Source organism: Phoxinus phoxinus (assembly GCF_949152265.1).
Source record: "Phoxinus phoxinus genome assembly, chromosome: 17".
NCBI lineage: Eukaryota > Metazoa > Chordata > Actinopteri > Cypriniformes > Leuciscidae > Phoxinus > Phoxinus phoxinus.
This window is the reverse complement of record NC_136892.1, coordinates 27,972,457-27,988,698: the sequence shown is the minus strand read 5'-3', so window position 1 is coordinate 27,988,698 and position 16,242 is coordinate 27,972,457. Positions and strand designations below refer to the sequence as shown.

Here is a 16,242-nt window from a genome sequence, read left to right as displayed (position 1 = left end):
AACAATATAAAGTAAAACAAAAATAACTAATTGTAAACTTTGTGAACAACAAACTCTAGAAACATTCAATGTTTAAGCAATTTTATTTTAAAAAAATGTAAACATAATAATGATATAAAAAAATTTTTTGTAGTTTTTCCCCCCAATAGAAATTCTAAGGAGAAGAACATGGAATTATAAATATATAAATTTACATATCACCTGACCCAAACCTACACATGGAGAGACCCATACAGCTGCACTTACACCAAGATTAAATGAGAGAAATACGTTGAAAAACATTACGAAACAATCAAAGCACCCGGTCATCCACCATAAAACTCAAAGAGAATTTAGTTTGTTTGACGTTGCGCTTCCACATATGCTCTTTATTGGATTGAACATGTTTACACGGTTCAGACCCTTTGATCAGTGCTGCAGTTGTTCATTTAGACATCAGATATTGGCTTCACTTGGATTAAGCCCATCTTTGAGTGATCATCTAGTTTTCCTGGCAGGCACCTGATAAAGACACACGTAAGATGTTTTTGTTATTTTATCTATTGAAACGGATTGTACAGATAAGTTTCATACACATACATATATGCTTACAGGCTCCGATACGCTCCTCCAGGAACCCGACCTGCTCGCTGAGCGAGTCGATACGGTCTAGTTGCTGCATGGAATGCGACAGGAAGTTGGTCCTCTCGGACAGGAAGCTGTTACCGTCTCCCACGCCATCCAACGGGAAGAGCGTGGTGAAGGGAGCCAGAACCATCTCTAGTTTCTACAGAGAGAGAGAGGAAGGTATTCTTACATTTAAAAACACTAAAAAGATGTCTTTATTAAAGTTTTTTTATTTTTTTTTTAAGTGAGACTAAAACGGAAAATATGAAAGCCAATCGATCCGTTTGTTCTACCAACATAACCTTTATTATTTCCGTCCCGAACCGGCTCAACTCAGTGCATTGCACCATGGGAATTGTCCTAGCCCTCCTCCTTCCCCAGCACCACCTGCCTAAATCTGAGAGGTGCTCCCTACTTTCCTTGCAGCGGCTCGCTACCTATTCATTATTCACCCTTCATATTCACAGTATTTATGTTCATGTCTTCACTCATGCATACTGTCTATATTTTATTATCAAAATATATTATTATTATTATTATAAAATATAATATAATATAGAAAACTGCTTGTCACCGAATGAGGAATATGAAATTGAATATTCATACTACTGTTTTATCCTTAAATAATGCATACCCTTAATCACATACTGTTATTAAATTTAAATGTTTGTGTTTTACTGTACACACTCTAGAGTATGTGAATATTGTTTTGTTTATATTTTAATTGAGCGAGGTTAATGAGTGCTAACTTATTTATTAACATTTTCAATAACTTTAAATTATACATAAACCTTTTGGAAGTGGTGAAAAACTTTTTTTGGGCAACTAATGTTGTTATGTAATAATGTGACTATGCAATACCTCCTGTTCCTGTGGTATTGACTGAAAAACAAACAAACTATTATCTACTGGAAATATCTGCCAAACACGCTCTCTTCCTGACGAACAACGGCAGTTAAAACCTGTATCTGTGTTTTATGTTTCAGAACCTGTGATGTGTGAGGTCGACTACTGCTTTTAATTAAACCATTAGCAAGGCTTTGAACCAATAACCTCTCTTGGCAAACGCGCTACGGTTTCCTGTCTTTTGAAGTAGGATGTCTCCTGAGGGTGTGTTTGTGTGTGTGTGTGTGTGTGTGTGTGTGTGTGTGTGTTTCTGACCTGCTCGAGGAGCTCCACTCTGTTTTTAAGCATCTGAACTTCTTCAGTAACGTTCTCCACCAATCCCAAACCTCCACCTTTAAGAACAAAAGAAATACACACATAAATTAGAGACGGACCACACACACACACACTGACATTCAGCCTTCGTTAAAACCCAGAACGCAGTGCACAACTCTATTTTTGATGTTTTAAGACCCAGGCTTTGAACATAAATAACGCTTTTATTCAGACAACATGCAAACACACAAACTGACTTTTGTAAGACTTCCAATAGCAGTGTTTTACGTTATATTTGTGCATGTTCTGATTGCATTAATCTCTGATTAATATCCAAAGCGCTCCCAGAGCAGACCAGAGATCACAGAAGAATAGAAAGACAGACAGAAATAGAAACAGAAAGAGAGAGAATGAGTGTAGGGGGTAAGACAAAGGAGGAAAGTTTGAGGTTTGGCAAGAATATGATGCAAATACTTTGATATGAACTCGGGTCCAAAAGTCTGAGACAACTAGAGAAAATAGAGTGTGTGTGTGTGTGTGTGTGTGTGTGTGTGTGTGTGTGTGTGTGTGTGTGTGTGTGTGTGTGTGTGTGTGTGTGTGTGTGTGTGTGTGTGTGTGTGTGTGAGAGAGTAAAAGTTTTAACTTAAATATATATATATATATTAATTTAAGTATTTTATTTTAAATAATTATGTATTTAATAAATCAATAATTTTATCAATAAACAAATAAATAGTGTATTTTATTTATTTGCCATTTATTTATTTGTTATTTTATTAACTTATTTAAAATTATTTATTTGCTGTTTGCTGTAAATAATGTATTTTATTTATTAAATTATTTATTTATTTGCTATTTATTTGTTTTTAATAATAAATTATTTTTTTATAATTTATTGATTTTTATTGCTATTTGTATGTCCCTTTTGCTGACAGCAGCACTCAGATCTGATGATCAAAATATAATTTTTCAGCATGATTGTGTCCAAAAGAGCGAAAGCGGGAACATCTGACAGCTTTTGCAAAGAGTCACATGTCACTAATTGGTTTATTGTGACCTAGAAAGAGTGCAGAATCTGAAACATTTCTTCATGTTACATCATATCTCTTTGCTTAAAATGATTTTCTTTAAACTACAACTTTGTTCATGTCCAGGTTAAAATGAAGAAATCCCAGTGTTTTGAGACTTTTGCACTCCACAGTAAATGAAATCAGGTCATATTTAACCACGAGCTTCAGTAAAAGTGAACCAATCACTGTGATTGGTTGTTTTGTAAATGGACGCGATTAAGACCCAATCATATCAGAGCTCAGCCCAGTAAGTCCCGCCCGTTGGCTGTTTTTCTGAATGTTTTAGGTTATGAGCTCTGTCAGTCTTAAAACGAGTCAATGGGTCGCGCACACACATTTTTTTTTTTCTCAGCGTTTGATTTGGCAGTTTCCACAGACGCGCATACTGAAGCTCAGTCAATCTGTCCCAGATGTGTGTGTTATGAAGACACGTGGGAGAGAGCGAGAGCGCGAGAGAAGATTTGTGTGAGGGAAAACAGTGACCCCCAGCAGTCTGAGTTTGATAGATATGGAATGCGAGCCACGGATTGAGCCAAAAAGAAAACGGGAACAGCAGCTACAAATCGTGTCCGGCAGTGGCCTCTTTAAAAGCGAAATCACCATCATCCTACAGCTAAACATTCAGCTTCCTGTTCTTCTATCTGATGACACTAATGGAGTTTTAAACTGGGAACTCGGGGACGTTGAGCCCCATAAACTCAACAAAGTAGTTGAGGTCAAAATGACATTTAACTGTAGCAAGTAAGATATTTGGTGTAAACTGTGTTTACTATGGTACGTGTTTGTAAGGGAACTACTCTTGCTGGTCAGTGAGGCTGATGACAGGTTTAGAGTAAACTGAGCTTCTGCACCTCCAGTCTCAGGGGACGTCCCACCAGACAGATGTGGCACAGGGTCAAACTCAACAACACTGAGGTCTGACTAGTGTGGGAACAGAGAAACTAGTGTGTGGGGTCACTCAAAGGTTCACTTTGAAATATTTTTCCTTTGAAATCGAAAAATGAAGAAGCTATAGCATATCCTATAGAAACAAGGTTATCAACAAACGGTTTAACTTGCTACTAGCTTTCAACTGCCTGGGTTTATACACTAATTGCTGAGATTTTTAAATCTCTTGTACTTTCTAGTAAGCAAACTCCAGGAATGCGTGTTCGAGCTCCAGCCAACCATCAGAACGAGTGGCGATTATTTTAGCCTGTCGCTAGGAAACGGAGAACATGACTATTTAGGGCCAGAGGAGATTCTGTTCATGCTGTTATTTTTATATCGTAGACAGATATGAAATAGTTTAGGGAAAGAAAACAGAGGAGAGGAGTGTGAGGAGCACTGCCAACAGGCTTAAAGACACAAGATAGTTTTGGCATAACTTAGAGACAGACAAAGGGAGAGTATAATGTTCAGTAGCTACAAGAACTCAAACTTTAACAAAGACTTTAGATGTACAACGACGGTGCACTCATCTTAATATGAATAAGAGAAAGTGCAACTCGCAATATGGCGGAATAAATCCCGCCTTCAAAATATAAGAGCCAATCGGCAATTGGTAAAGTTGCATCACTGGCGCATTGACAGCTCCGGTCTGAAAAATGCAGTTTTTTGTCATGATTTGAGCATTTGGAAACCAAATTTATTAGACAGTTGTGGTCGGATTGCATTTGTGATTTCAAATATGAAATTTAATCGTAGGTCTGAAGAGCAGCTGTAGAAATTTTGGCTGCCGAGTGAAATTACTTTCCTTAAAGGGACTTTGAGTTTAATGACATCATTGCTGGTACAAAAACAGCATTATTTATTATCATTAAAACTACTAAAACCTTTTTTTTTTTGTTAATTTAAATAAAACTGAAATAAAATAAAATGTATGAAATATTAAAATTAAATATTACATGAAAAACTTCTTGTTAAAAAAGGCAACTAACTGATATATATATTTAAATAAACAAATTTTTTACTAAAACTAAAGAAAAATATGAATCCTACATGGTAATATTTAAAAAGTAAATAAACTAAATAAAAATGACAAAAGCAAAATAACAAAATTACTCAAATTTAAACTAAAATTGAAAGGTATAAAATAAAAGCTAATCCAAAATCTTCATAAACAAAACAATGATAGTATATAAACAATGCAAACATAACAAAATGAGTCACTAGGATGGAAATTATAAGCAAATCAGTAATGTTTCGTTTATAAATAAACTAGTTTAGTTGTCATAGAGTTACATTATATTTAATAAATATTCGTTTTTTTATTTGATTAAAATTTTGATAATTCATTAAAACTTAAATATAAATGACATTAAATATATAATATTTATAAAAAGGGTAGGTAAAAATGTGGGGGAAAAATCCTTATTGTCAATATCTGTTAAAGAAATAAAAGACAACATACTGTATCTTTGGAATGATATTATGCTCTAAACAAAGAAGGTCAATGAAACCATCAGATACTGGTTGTTCAGGTGCTCTGTTATCGCTGTTTGGAGGCTGACGGATGTGGTCCAGGTTATGTTGTCGCTGTGGTCACCAGTCACAGTGCACTATTACTCACGGTACGAGTTGAGAGTGGCATAGCGCGTACCAAAAGTAATAATGAACCGTGAGACTGGTCAGGCTTCCACCTGCAGGGGGCGCTAGAGAGGAAACACACATATATACTGCGCTATAATCGCCCACACTTACCCATTATGACACATTTCCACACACTGTAATTGCATTACCACTTAAGCCCATTACTTGTTTTGCTTTCGAAATGCTTTTCTGTACTATTCTTCCTAAATAGTATGCGGGTCTACAATAAATGTGTCTCTATTCATAGTATTTTTGCAAGCAGTATGTCAAAAGTGAGTTTTTCAAGTGGATTTGTGAAGTATGCATCTGTTCATGCTTTTTTGGTTAAGATTTTGCCCACAACCCCTTGTGCAATGGAAATGGGGAATCTGAGACCGGTCTCTTCCCACATTTTCAGTTGCAGAAAAGTGGTCAGGAATGTGAGACCAAAACTGCCACAGTAGTTTATAAATGTATGAACTTATAATGAATAATGAATTTAGATGGATGCGAACAGGGATCTGTGGTATTGCAATGCAATTTTTAAGATATAGTGGTGTGTTCCAATGTTTCTATACTCAAAAGTGTGCAGTTTGTCATCGTGTGTGTGTGTGTATGGAGATTTATGGTTCTTGTATCTTGAGTGCTGATGATGAGTATCTACATCAGTCTGTCTGTGGATGATTATAATGTATATATATCTTACCAGCATCACTACCGGATGAGCGATCGTCTGGTTTTGGAGGAGCGGTGGGCGGGGGGGAGGGGGTAGGACTTCTTGAACACGTTATTTCATCTTCAGCCAGACTGAATCCCTCCTGACACACACACCGATAACTCCCCAGCGTATTCACACACTTCTGTGAGCAGCGATGGCCTTCCTTACACTCATCCACATCTGAGAGAGAAAGACGTCTTTTAAAAGAACCACTCTTTTTCCCATGAAGCCCATTTATATTGTTAGTAAAGCTGTCGTGCACCAATAACATTAAAATTAAGTATCTCGTGACCACTTTCCACCCTTAAACCATTTTACAAATATATTCTAAATATATAATTTTAAGGAGCAGTGAAATGATTTTTCAAGAGCCCTTTAAAATAAGTGTACGAAGCAAATACTTTCCACCCATAATCCACCTTTTCACTACTTTCTATTATTATATATTTTAGAATATAATTAGCAAAATTAAGTAATTTAAATTATTTTTATATTTATATAAAAACAGAAAAACAGGACTTTCCTTGCCCTTTATTTATTAAAATTAAAATAATATAAATATTTATACTTTTTTTCCATATGAGCCCTTTAAAATAAGGGCATATATATATATATATATATATAAAAAGGGGAATATCAGCATTTGAAAGCTGATTATGATATATTGGCTGATAAATCTAAATCCAAATTTTTCTATCATTTTTAAGAGCCCAATTATAAAAGCAAAAGTCTCACTATTAAAAGCCATGTCCCAAGCACACAATTATAATGTTCTCATTATCATTTTATGTAGTCTATATGACAGACTTGTGGTGCACATGTTGCACTTATTAACTGTATTTTCCTTTTTTTAAGTGATTCCCATCAATAATTCATAATTCCAGCTATTCAAAACCATCATGTTGAACAGTGCGCATCTAAAATGTCTCAGCTGAAGGAAATAATACATTATTTATCAGCTTTAATTGACCAAATTTTCCTATCTGTCCGATAATAATAACATTAAAAACGACCATATATCGGCCGATACTGATACGGGGGCCGATGTATTGTGTGTGTTTGTGAGTACCTATTTGACAGTATCGTCCCGTCCATCCTCTCGAACATGAACAGTGATTCGGCCTTATACACGACCCTCCATTTACACACGTCTTCTCACACACCGCTACAGAGAGAGACATATGGAAATACACACACATATGCGTGTATGAATTCAAATGTGAAAACACTATTCAGAGCTAACGGTAACCAATATGACTTGTAGACCTCCGGTTACCTTGGTTACAGTCGTGTGAATGTATGCGTCGCCACCCCGGACAGCATTCTGGGTAAATGTGTAGATTTGGAGCCGCTCTGCTCACCTGCCTGTAGGAAACCCTGTAGATTGTCCTGTAAAACACACAGTCCAGTGAAATGCTGGTACTTTATGCAGTGTAATATATATTTCTTGTGTGTTTGTGTGATCTCACTTGTATGTGCTACACATGCGGTGGTTTTGGCACATGGTGATGTAGGGTTTGTGTACGGGCTGAAGGAACGACTCTGTGCTGTAGGACACACGACGACTCCACGCGTCTCCGACACACACTCTCCTCCTGAAACACACACGGACACACAGCTATAAACAAACACACTCCTCCTACACACAAATATTACTTATATTTACAATACCGGTCAAAAGTTTGGGCTAGGTAAGATTTTTTTTTAAACTATTTTTAATAAGAAGTCTCTTCTGCTCACCAAGGCTACATTTAATTTATCAAAAAAAGAGTAAAAAATATATAGTTTATATTATTATTACAATTTAAAATAATATAGAAAAAAATGTAATTCATTCCTGTGACACAATAGCATCATCACTCCAGTCTTCAGTCACATGAATTTATATTGCTCAATAGTTTTGTGGAAACTGATACATCTCTATCAAAAAACAATATTTTGCAACATTATAAATACCTTTACTGTCAAATAAATGAGTATTTGCCAAATAAAAATATGAATTTAATTATATTATATTATATGTATTTCAAATTGTGTGTTAAATATGACGCTTGGAAAGACATTATATTGTCGTTCGTGTGTCAAAAGCTTGCTGTCCATCAGTTCTAACGGGACGTGGCTGATTGATGTAATTAACTGCTATTATATGCGTTGACCTTTAACCTTATAGTGACCCATGATGACCTCATGAGGCCCAAGAGCATGTGAATACACACCTTGCTGACACTAACGCTGCATCTGAGTATATACTGTAGGTACTACATTTGAATTTGACTGTCATGTGACCTACCAGCATCAGTTATGATGCTTCACTGCCATTCATAAATCCCCTCCTGTGGCCTCATGGGATAGGAAAGTGTCAGCGAATGAGCACTTCAGAATCTCGGCAGAAGAAGTAGGTCATCCGGTACTTTTCACCTACTCTTTGTATTCGGATACACTACTCTTTTGGCTTTCTGTTTTTCACATATATACAATATATATACAATTTTGGATGCAGCGTACAGTCTCTACTGTGTGTGTATTTATGTGAGCCATTACCCGTGGTGACCATGAATCTGAGGCGTGCAGGTCACATGCAGGAGAAACAGAGAAGAGGAGAGCAGGACCGCTGTGTACATCTCTCTCTCTCCCTCTCTCTCCGTCTATCTGTCTCTCTCTCTCAGGTGTGTCTGACAGCAGGAAGAGAGACTTTCAGGAGTGTCTGTCCCCCTCAGGTACACCCAGGTCAATCAGCTACCTGAGAGAGAGAGGGAGAGGGAGAGAGAGGGAGAGAGAGAGAGAGAGAGAGGGAGAGAGAAAGAGAGAGAGAGAGAGAGAGGGAGAGAGAGAGAGGGAGAGAGAGAGAGAGAGGGAGAGAGAAAGAGAGAGAGAGAGAGAGAGGGAGAGAGAGAGGGAGAGAGAGAGAGAGAGGAGAGAGAGAGAGGGAGAGGGGGAGAGAGAGAGAGAGAGAGGGAGAGGGGGAGAGAGAGAGAGAGAGAGGGGGGGGGGGGAGAGAAAGAGAGAGAATTATACAATAGTACCTAATAATGATCGATACAGGGACAACAGTATTTATCACAAATATTCCTCTTGACACCACATCCGATTCTTTGTATATAGAAGGTTTAAATGGCAAACTTTCTCACTTTCGCAAATGCTGATAATGTTTACTGGACTGAATTCTGGGTTGGTGAAAACACTGTATAGGCACGGTATTTGGTGTTGACATTTTGAAAGACTTAGAAGCAGATGTTTATTTTATATATATAAATTATATTATTATTATTATATATGATAAATATTATTATTATTATATTATTATTTTTTTGGGGGGGATCCACCCCCTTCAGTAATAATAAAAAATAAAGTTTTTTTTTTTTTATAAAAAATTGGACGCTTTAATAATCTATTTTAAGAAGAATGTAACCCTCTTTAAAGTAACTTGAGAAATGTATTTTTCCCTGGGGTTGTTGTGTTGGGATGGGAATTTGGGGATAGAAAAAGTAAAAAGTAATGCCTTTCAAAGTGTTTTTGTCACCGAATATATTGTCTTGTCTTTACCTCAGATCTAAGATCGTTGCCCAGAGACCACTGAACTATCTTTATGAAATGTTATTTCTGCTATACTTCCTTACTGAACAGCTGGATCCCATCATACTGTACATACAACACACAGAACAGACATTAAGAATAAAAAAAACATGCAATTTGTAACCATTTCCCATAAGCACACAGTTATGACCCGTTTCATGTTCAAACGAGAGAGAGTTAATGCACTTTTAAAGGCAGAAAATTCGAGAAAATTAATCATCATTAACAAGTGCATTTGTTACAAATCACAGCGGATTGAATCAAACATGGTTCTAAGAAATGTGTGTTTTCATAAGAACACACATATTCATTGCTGACGATTTAATATCAGATCATAACTCATATCACATGTTAAAGTGGTTTCAGTTTCATCTAGGTGTAATGAAGATACATTTCTGTGTAACATGGAGATTTCAGGTTATACAGGTTTTAAATATAACTTTAATAAGAACATGTTATTAAAAACATGGCTTGGATTACTGAAACCGCATTTAGCATGTCGTCCCGCCACACACACACACGCATGAACAAACCTCAGCTTCAGATGAACACACACACACACACACGCATGAACAAACCTCAGCTTCAGATGAAAACGAGACTTTGCAAAGTCAACTATATTAAAAGTCATTTCTCTTCTTGAAGTTCATTTTAACTTGTATGCACACGGACACACACACACACACACACACACACACACACACACACACCACACACACACACGTGTTCTCTCATCTTGAACAGCTTACAGTAATCATTAGGTTATGGCTGGTTTAATGAGTTCAGGTTTAAAGCGCGGTGTAAAACAGGTCTCAGTTTTCCCTAGAGAGCTTTTGACAACAGCTTTTATACCACACCTGTGTGTGTGTGTGTGTGTGTGTGTGTGTGTGTGTGTGTGTGTGTGTGTGTGTGTGTGTGTGTGTGTGTGTGTGTGTGTGTGTGTGTGTGTGTGTGTGTGTGTGTGTGTGTGTGTGTGTGTGTGTGTGTGTGTGTGTGTGTGTGTGTGTGTCTATAAATGAGAGAGCCAAATTATGAAACATTATTGTATTATACACACACCGACAAGTGAGGACATTTTACTGGTCCTCACTAGTTAAAAAGGCTCATAAATCAGCAAAACATGTTTTTATTTAAATCTAGGGGGTAGGGCTTAGGCCATAGGAAATATAATTAACCTGTTATAAAATCAGGAAGTCTATGCAATGTCCTCCCCATATTCACAGTAAAACAAGAGGCTGTGAATATGAGTGTGTTTGTGTAAGAAGCACTTTAAACGAGGTCTGTCATGTTTTCAGGAGATTAATGACACATTTTACCCCTGATCTGTGCTTAATGATTTTGACCTGTGTGTGTGTAGGCTGGTAAAATCTGGATCTGGTACTAAATGTTTTTTGTGTTTTTTTTACTTCAGTGACAGAGCAAGTTAGCGAGCAAAACTTAATGAGTATATTTTTGGATTTAAAGATACTGTCCAAATGTGACTAACAAGATTACACCCAATTAGAGTTACATAATTTGTTAGACACCACCGCTCTTGGTGTAAAGTGTGTTTCAGATGAAATTGAAGATACTACATTTTGACCAAATACTAAGGCGGAATCACATAATTCACAGATAAAACAATCCCATAATGCAAGGCAAGAAAAGCTCAGTGAAGCTCAGCTCTAGTGTGTTATCCAATGTTACATTTAAAGTAAATATATGATTTACTAAAGTGCAACTTAATCATTGCAAATGTGTAATTACAAACATATTTAAATATGTTTGTAATTACACACAAGTAATTACAGTTTGTAATAACATACAAGTGTCAATATTACATCAAATTTTAGTTTCCCAGTATATTTGTCTCTAACCATATTTCAAAGACAATATAATTAATTATGAAATACGAATAAAGATGTACTTAAGTCCGTCTTATATGCCAAAAAAATTCTTAAATTCAACTAGTTGCATTGAATCTCTTCCAAATGACAGTAGTTGTTCAGGAGGAACTGTAAAAGGCGTCTGCTGTTTCGGTTGTGCTGCTCGCTGACTGACGTCTGTCTAACTCTGCATAGCATGAAACGCGCGGGTGACGTGTGATGTCTGCGCGAGACATACGCTGACAGGCAGGTAGGACATCGTATCATTGCATTCGGACCGAATTCAATAATTGGACAAACATTTTATGGTCCTACGCCTTCCTTCCACAGACGATTATATAAAATACATTTAGAATAACTTAGTGATTGCAATAAGGATGTGGACACTTTCAACCAGCATAACAAAAAAAAATTCTGGATCTGAGCATTGTGGTGTTAGCTTAGCAACATTCTCACAGAAATTAATTAAAAAATGTATTGAGTTTGGTGTTCCTGCCAGTACTGAGGTGTGTGCAACTGGCCAATCATGTGCGATTCCTCATCTCAGGTGTGTTACTGTTGTTAGGTTGTTAATATGGGATTTGTTAAGATAACAACACTCTCCACAGCGCTGAGCGCCTCTACCGCAGCTGGCGAGCTTTGAAATCTCCACATAAGGGTTGTGGGATAGTGTAGTTTTCACATGTCTGCAGTTTGAGTCGGACGACCCACCGCAGAACGTCTGACACCACAATGAGGCGGTAAAGTGGTTTAAGGATGACTTTCACACTGATCTCCTGCCAAACACTTAATGGTTCCTACAGGTCCATACCTGCAGGCTGTGTGAGTTACAGAAACTGTATATGTGTGTGTCTCTCACAATTCATCTGATTGCCGTCATATGTAAACACTTGCCACGTGTCTTATATAGCCTAAACGCTGCCAGATCTCGGACTCACTTTCTCTGAGCAGCCGCGCGCGTAACACATCAAAAATAAACTTTCGTTTACTTGCTAGTGATGTGGCATGAAGATAATTATCCATTAGTTATGGTTAAGGACGATAAAAAGAATAAGAGAAAGGATATTAGTGTTGCAAACTTTCAGCACTTTCTGCCAAACAATAATCATTGAATCACAAAGCAACGCGTACGTGCAAAGTGTACATTTAAACACAAATGCTAAACCAAAGAAAAGCCTCTATAATGAATGTAAAACTCTGTATATAAACACACTGACATTTAGATCCACATCACTGCATATAATCACAATAATGGCACTAATTAGAAACGGAAGCAGTTAAGACTAATGGAGGACCAGCCTTTAGTGTGTGTGTGTGTGTGTGTGTGTGTGTTTATATTTGGAATGGAATGCTAGCTTACTGCTTAGTGTGCAGTATATACTGCATACTATTGCTAAAAAAAGTAGTATGTGAAACAATGTGCAATATCATGCAATACGCTATGCATTTATAAAAGTAGTTTGCTACATTGTTATCACTACAATGAAATGCCTATGTTCAATTCAGTAAGTGATGTCTAGTGATCATAAATGTGGCATATTTATTTACTTTAAAACTGTGTCTGTGTGTGTGTGTGGGTTGGGGGGGGGGGGGGTTAAGTGTTGGAGCTTAAAAACAAAACAAAAAAAAACTTACTGAGCAGTATTCATAGTAAACTAGTTCCATTACATCACACTGGAAAATTAAGATCAAGCATTTTGGATAAGTACCTATAGGTTATCCGAGTATTGTATGCACATTATGCACTTTAAGCATGCTAAATAGTTCAGATACAGTATGCTATTCTGAACATTGTGTGTACTAAGTATAGTGTGCAGTTTGGCCGCTTTAACGGCAGACGACCAGCAGGCGGCGCTGTTTTCATACAACATTATTTGCAACCATTCACAGATTCCAGTGTCGATCCAGTTCAGTATAATCTAATGACAATTATAGTAATACACACACACATAATGACCTGTACCAAACTGTTGCACGAGCAAATATATAATAATGAAATGCATGATGCATGCTGCATGAATTTACAAAAACTATTTGAAATATATATTTGTTCAATGACTCACTGGATAACTCCTGTTCACGAGATTAACCGCTCGTGCGTGGATGCAAAAGAGGAAAGAAAGAGAGTGGTCCCCCAGCGGTTCCCAAAAACGAAGTTTCCCACCAAACTCTGAGGACAGACGTGGAATAATTTTAAAAATAGTCCAAAAACACACATGTGCCCAAATTTGCACTGGCACGAAACTCCTGCGCGCGCTTCCCGTAGCTCAGCTCTCCGTGTTTAGTGGTCTTTTTTTTTTTTTTTGCACACTCAGTTGAGTTCCCTCACAACTGTCAAAGCGTTCAGGGGGGTAACCACACCACTACTGCCCCTCCTTCACCGGGACGTCCCGAGAGAAACACTCACGCAAGACAAGAGCTCGCTCGCTCCCTCCGCGTGACGTCATCGCTGCAGGAATTCACGCGCAGAAGCTCAGTTTACCGGGTCACACGTAAAGCACAGAAATAAAGGGAAACATGAAAGAACGAAAGATGCTATAGAATATGCTATAGAAATCCTATGAAGCTAAACCCTGTCGGTTTAACGCGCAGTAGCCTAGTTCAAATTAAAATCACACCCTGATCCAAATATTATTTACTGTGTTAATAAATCAGTAGCTAGGCTACATTACTACCAGTAAAAAGGCTGGAAACACTTGATCGTTTTGTCGTGAATTTAAACATTATTTATATACAATTAATTATTATAAAGTTTTGCCAGAAAGACAGAAAACGCACTGCACCTTCATTTTTTACCCATTTTTTTATTTTACATCATCCATACATCGTTCACAAAATGTCAATCAATTTGAATGCCCTCATTTGATTGTGAGTGAAATACTCTGTATATAATGTTCAGTGGCTTATTACCTAAGTGTAACCAAAGAAAATCGCCATGCCAATGTAAGTAATGTCCTCACACTCACCCAGTTGATAAAATCACGTGATCTCGCGCTGAGCTCGAGGCCATTCGATCCACCTGTCGCGCGCTCTGACGCGCCTCTCCATCGCCAGCATTTCTTATAAACTCTTCTTCTCTCTCTGATAAAGAGCGGCGCGTGGTCAACGGTCTCGATGCTCCCCGTGAACCGACTGGCGAGGAATGAGATGCTTTTGGGCGTTTTTCTCCTGCTTTTTATTCTGTGCTTCCTGTGGAACTCAGGAATTGGATGGACAATCCCAAACCGGAAATCCTGCAAGTGTTTGGAGCTGATAAACCCCTCTGGCCTGCACAAACACTCCCCTCGTGCCCCTCAAGTCCCAATACGGGTAATCACGTCTCTATCTAGGACCGCAAACACACTGTGATGAACTGTTGAAACAGCGCGAGTTTGGCCCTGTGATTTCAACTAGGCTCCTAATATTAGAAATATATACAAGATTGTTTACCCAAAAATGGAAAGTGAAACGGTGCAGTGTACCTTAAAGGGATAGTTCACCCAAAAATATACATTCTGTCATCATTTACTCACCTCATGTCCTTCCAACCCCGTAAAGACTTTTGTTCTTCAGAATTAAAATGAAGATCTTTTTGTTGACATCTGAGAGCTTTAATCCCTCCATTGACAGCTATGCAACTATCACTTCTACGCTTCAAAAAGTTCATAAAGATATCGTAAAAAACGAATATGAATTGAGTGGTTTAGTCCAAATTTTCTGACTCGAACGCTTCGTGTGCTGAACAGATACAGCTTTCCAAAAATCTTCGCTTCTTACACAAAGCTATTGTATGGCTTCAGAGAATAATGCAAGTCTTTTAGACTGTTTTATGATGCTATTTTGTCTTCTTTTTTTCTTGACCACATCATCCCCCGCAAAGTCCCCATGATTCTGCTCAATTTCTTCTTTTGTGTTCCAAAGAAGAAAGAAAGTCATACCGACCTGAAGGAGTGAGTAATGGATGACAGCATTTCCATTTTTGTGCGAGCTATTCTTTTCAGGCTGTTTAATGGATGTGGGTGGGGGTTATGAGTTATGGGTTGGTGATTTGAACCATCAGATTAAACCAGACCAGAAAAGAGGTCTAGTAGACGTTGCATTCATGCTTCCAGTCCTGACATATTGACATTGTAGTGCACTGTTTGTGAAGTGTGTGTTTTGATTCACACACACAAAGTTAGTATTTGTGTGTGACAACATTAGACTGTATTAAAAAGATTTCAGCTTTTATTTGATCCACATTATGTGCGAGTAAGTGCGTGTTAGAGAACGAAAGACTGATTGTGAATATATTAGTCCAAATAAGTTGAGGAAATGGCTCTGCACAGCACTTCCTGTGAATCAGGAAGCAGGAAGTGTGTGGAAGAGGAAGATTGTGCTTTGGGTCACTGGGAACAATGAGAGTGAGAACTTAAAGGAAAGAGTCATGCGTCAACGTGAGAGCGGGGCGGGAAAGTGGCGGACGGGGATTTAGAGAGTGAGAGCTGAAGAGAAAGATTTTGTATGGTTTTAATGTTCAGTGTGATCACGCTATAGATTTTCATTTTACATGTTAATTTACTATGGTTATTAATTATAATAACTACAGATAATAGCCCGGGTTTTGTCAGAATGCCACTTTTTTTGTCTTTTCAGTGATTTACTTCTATGCCACAATGTCTTCTGTGATTTTCATTTGAGGTCTTCTCTTAGCAAATTTAAATATATACTGTTATATGCA

General features: G+C 37.5%; 1 protein-coding gene across 5 annotated transcripts; it reads right to left on the bottom strand.

Annotated features, from left to right (window-relative positions):
- Positions 1–66: 66 nt before the first annotated feature.
- Positions 67–15,507, bottom strand: egfl7 (EGF-like-domain, multiple 7). Of its 5 annotated transcripts, XM_079585515.1 has the most exons (10): positions 14,510–14,600; positions 13,607–13,713; positions 8,647–8,845; positions 7,575–7,700; positions 7,382–7,494; positions 7,175–7,270; positions 6,094–6,285; positions 1,768–1,844; positions 592–766; positions 67–501 (listed from the first exon to the last, which is right to left on the bottom strand). In XM_079585515.1, the coding sequence occupies exons 3-10, from the start codon at positions 8,724–8,726 to the stop codon at positions 482–484; spliced, it is 879 nt and encodes a 292-aa protein (XP_079441641.1). In that variant the 5' UTR covers positions 8,727–8,845; positions 13,607–13,713; positions 14,510–14,600; the 3' UTR covers positions 67–481. The 5 variants fall into 5 exon arrangements, with proteins under 5 accessions (XP_079441641.1, XP_079441643.1, XP_079441640.1 ...); XM_079585517.1 differs by lacking the exons at positions 13,607–13,713; positions 14,510–14,600 and adding an exon at positions 15,056–15,507; XM_079585514.1 differs by lacking the exon at positions 13,607–13,713 and having other exon boundaries at positions 14,510–14,692.
- Between the last annotated feature and the right edge of the window lie 735 nt (positions 15,508–16,242).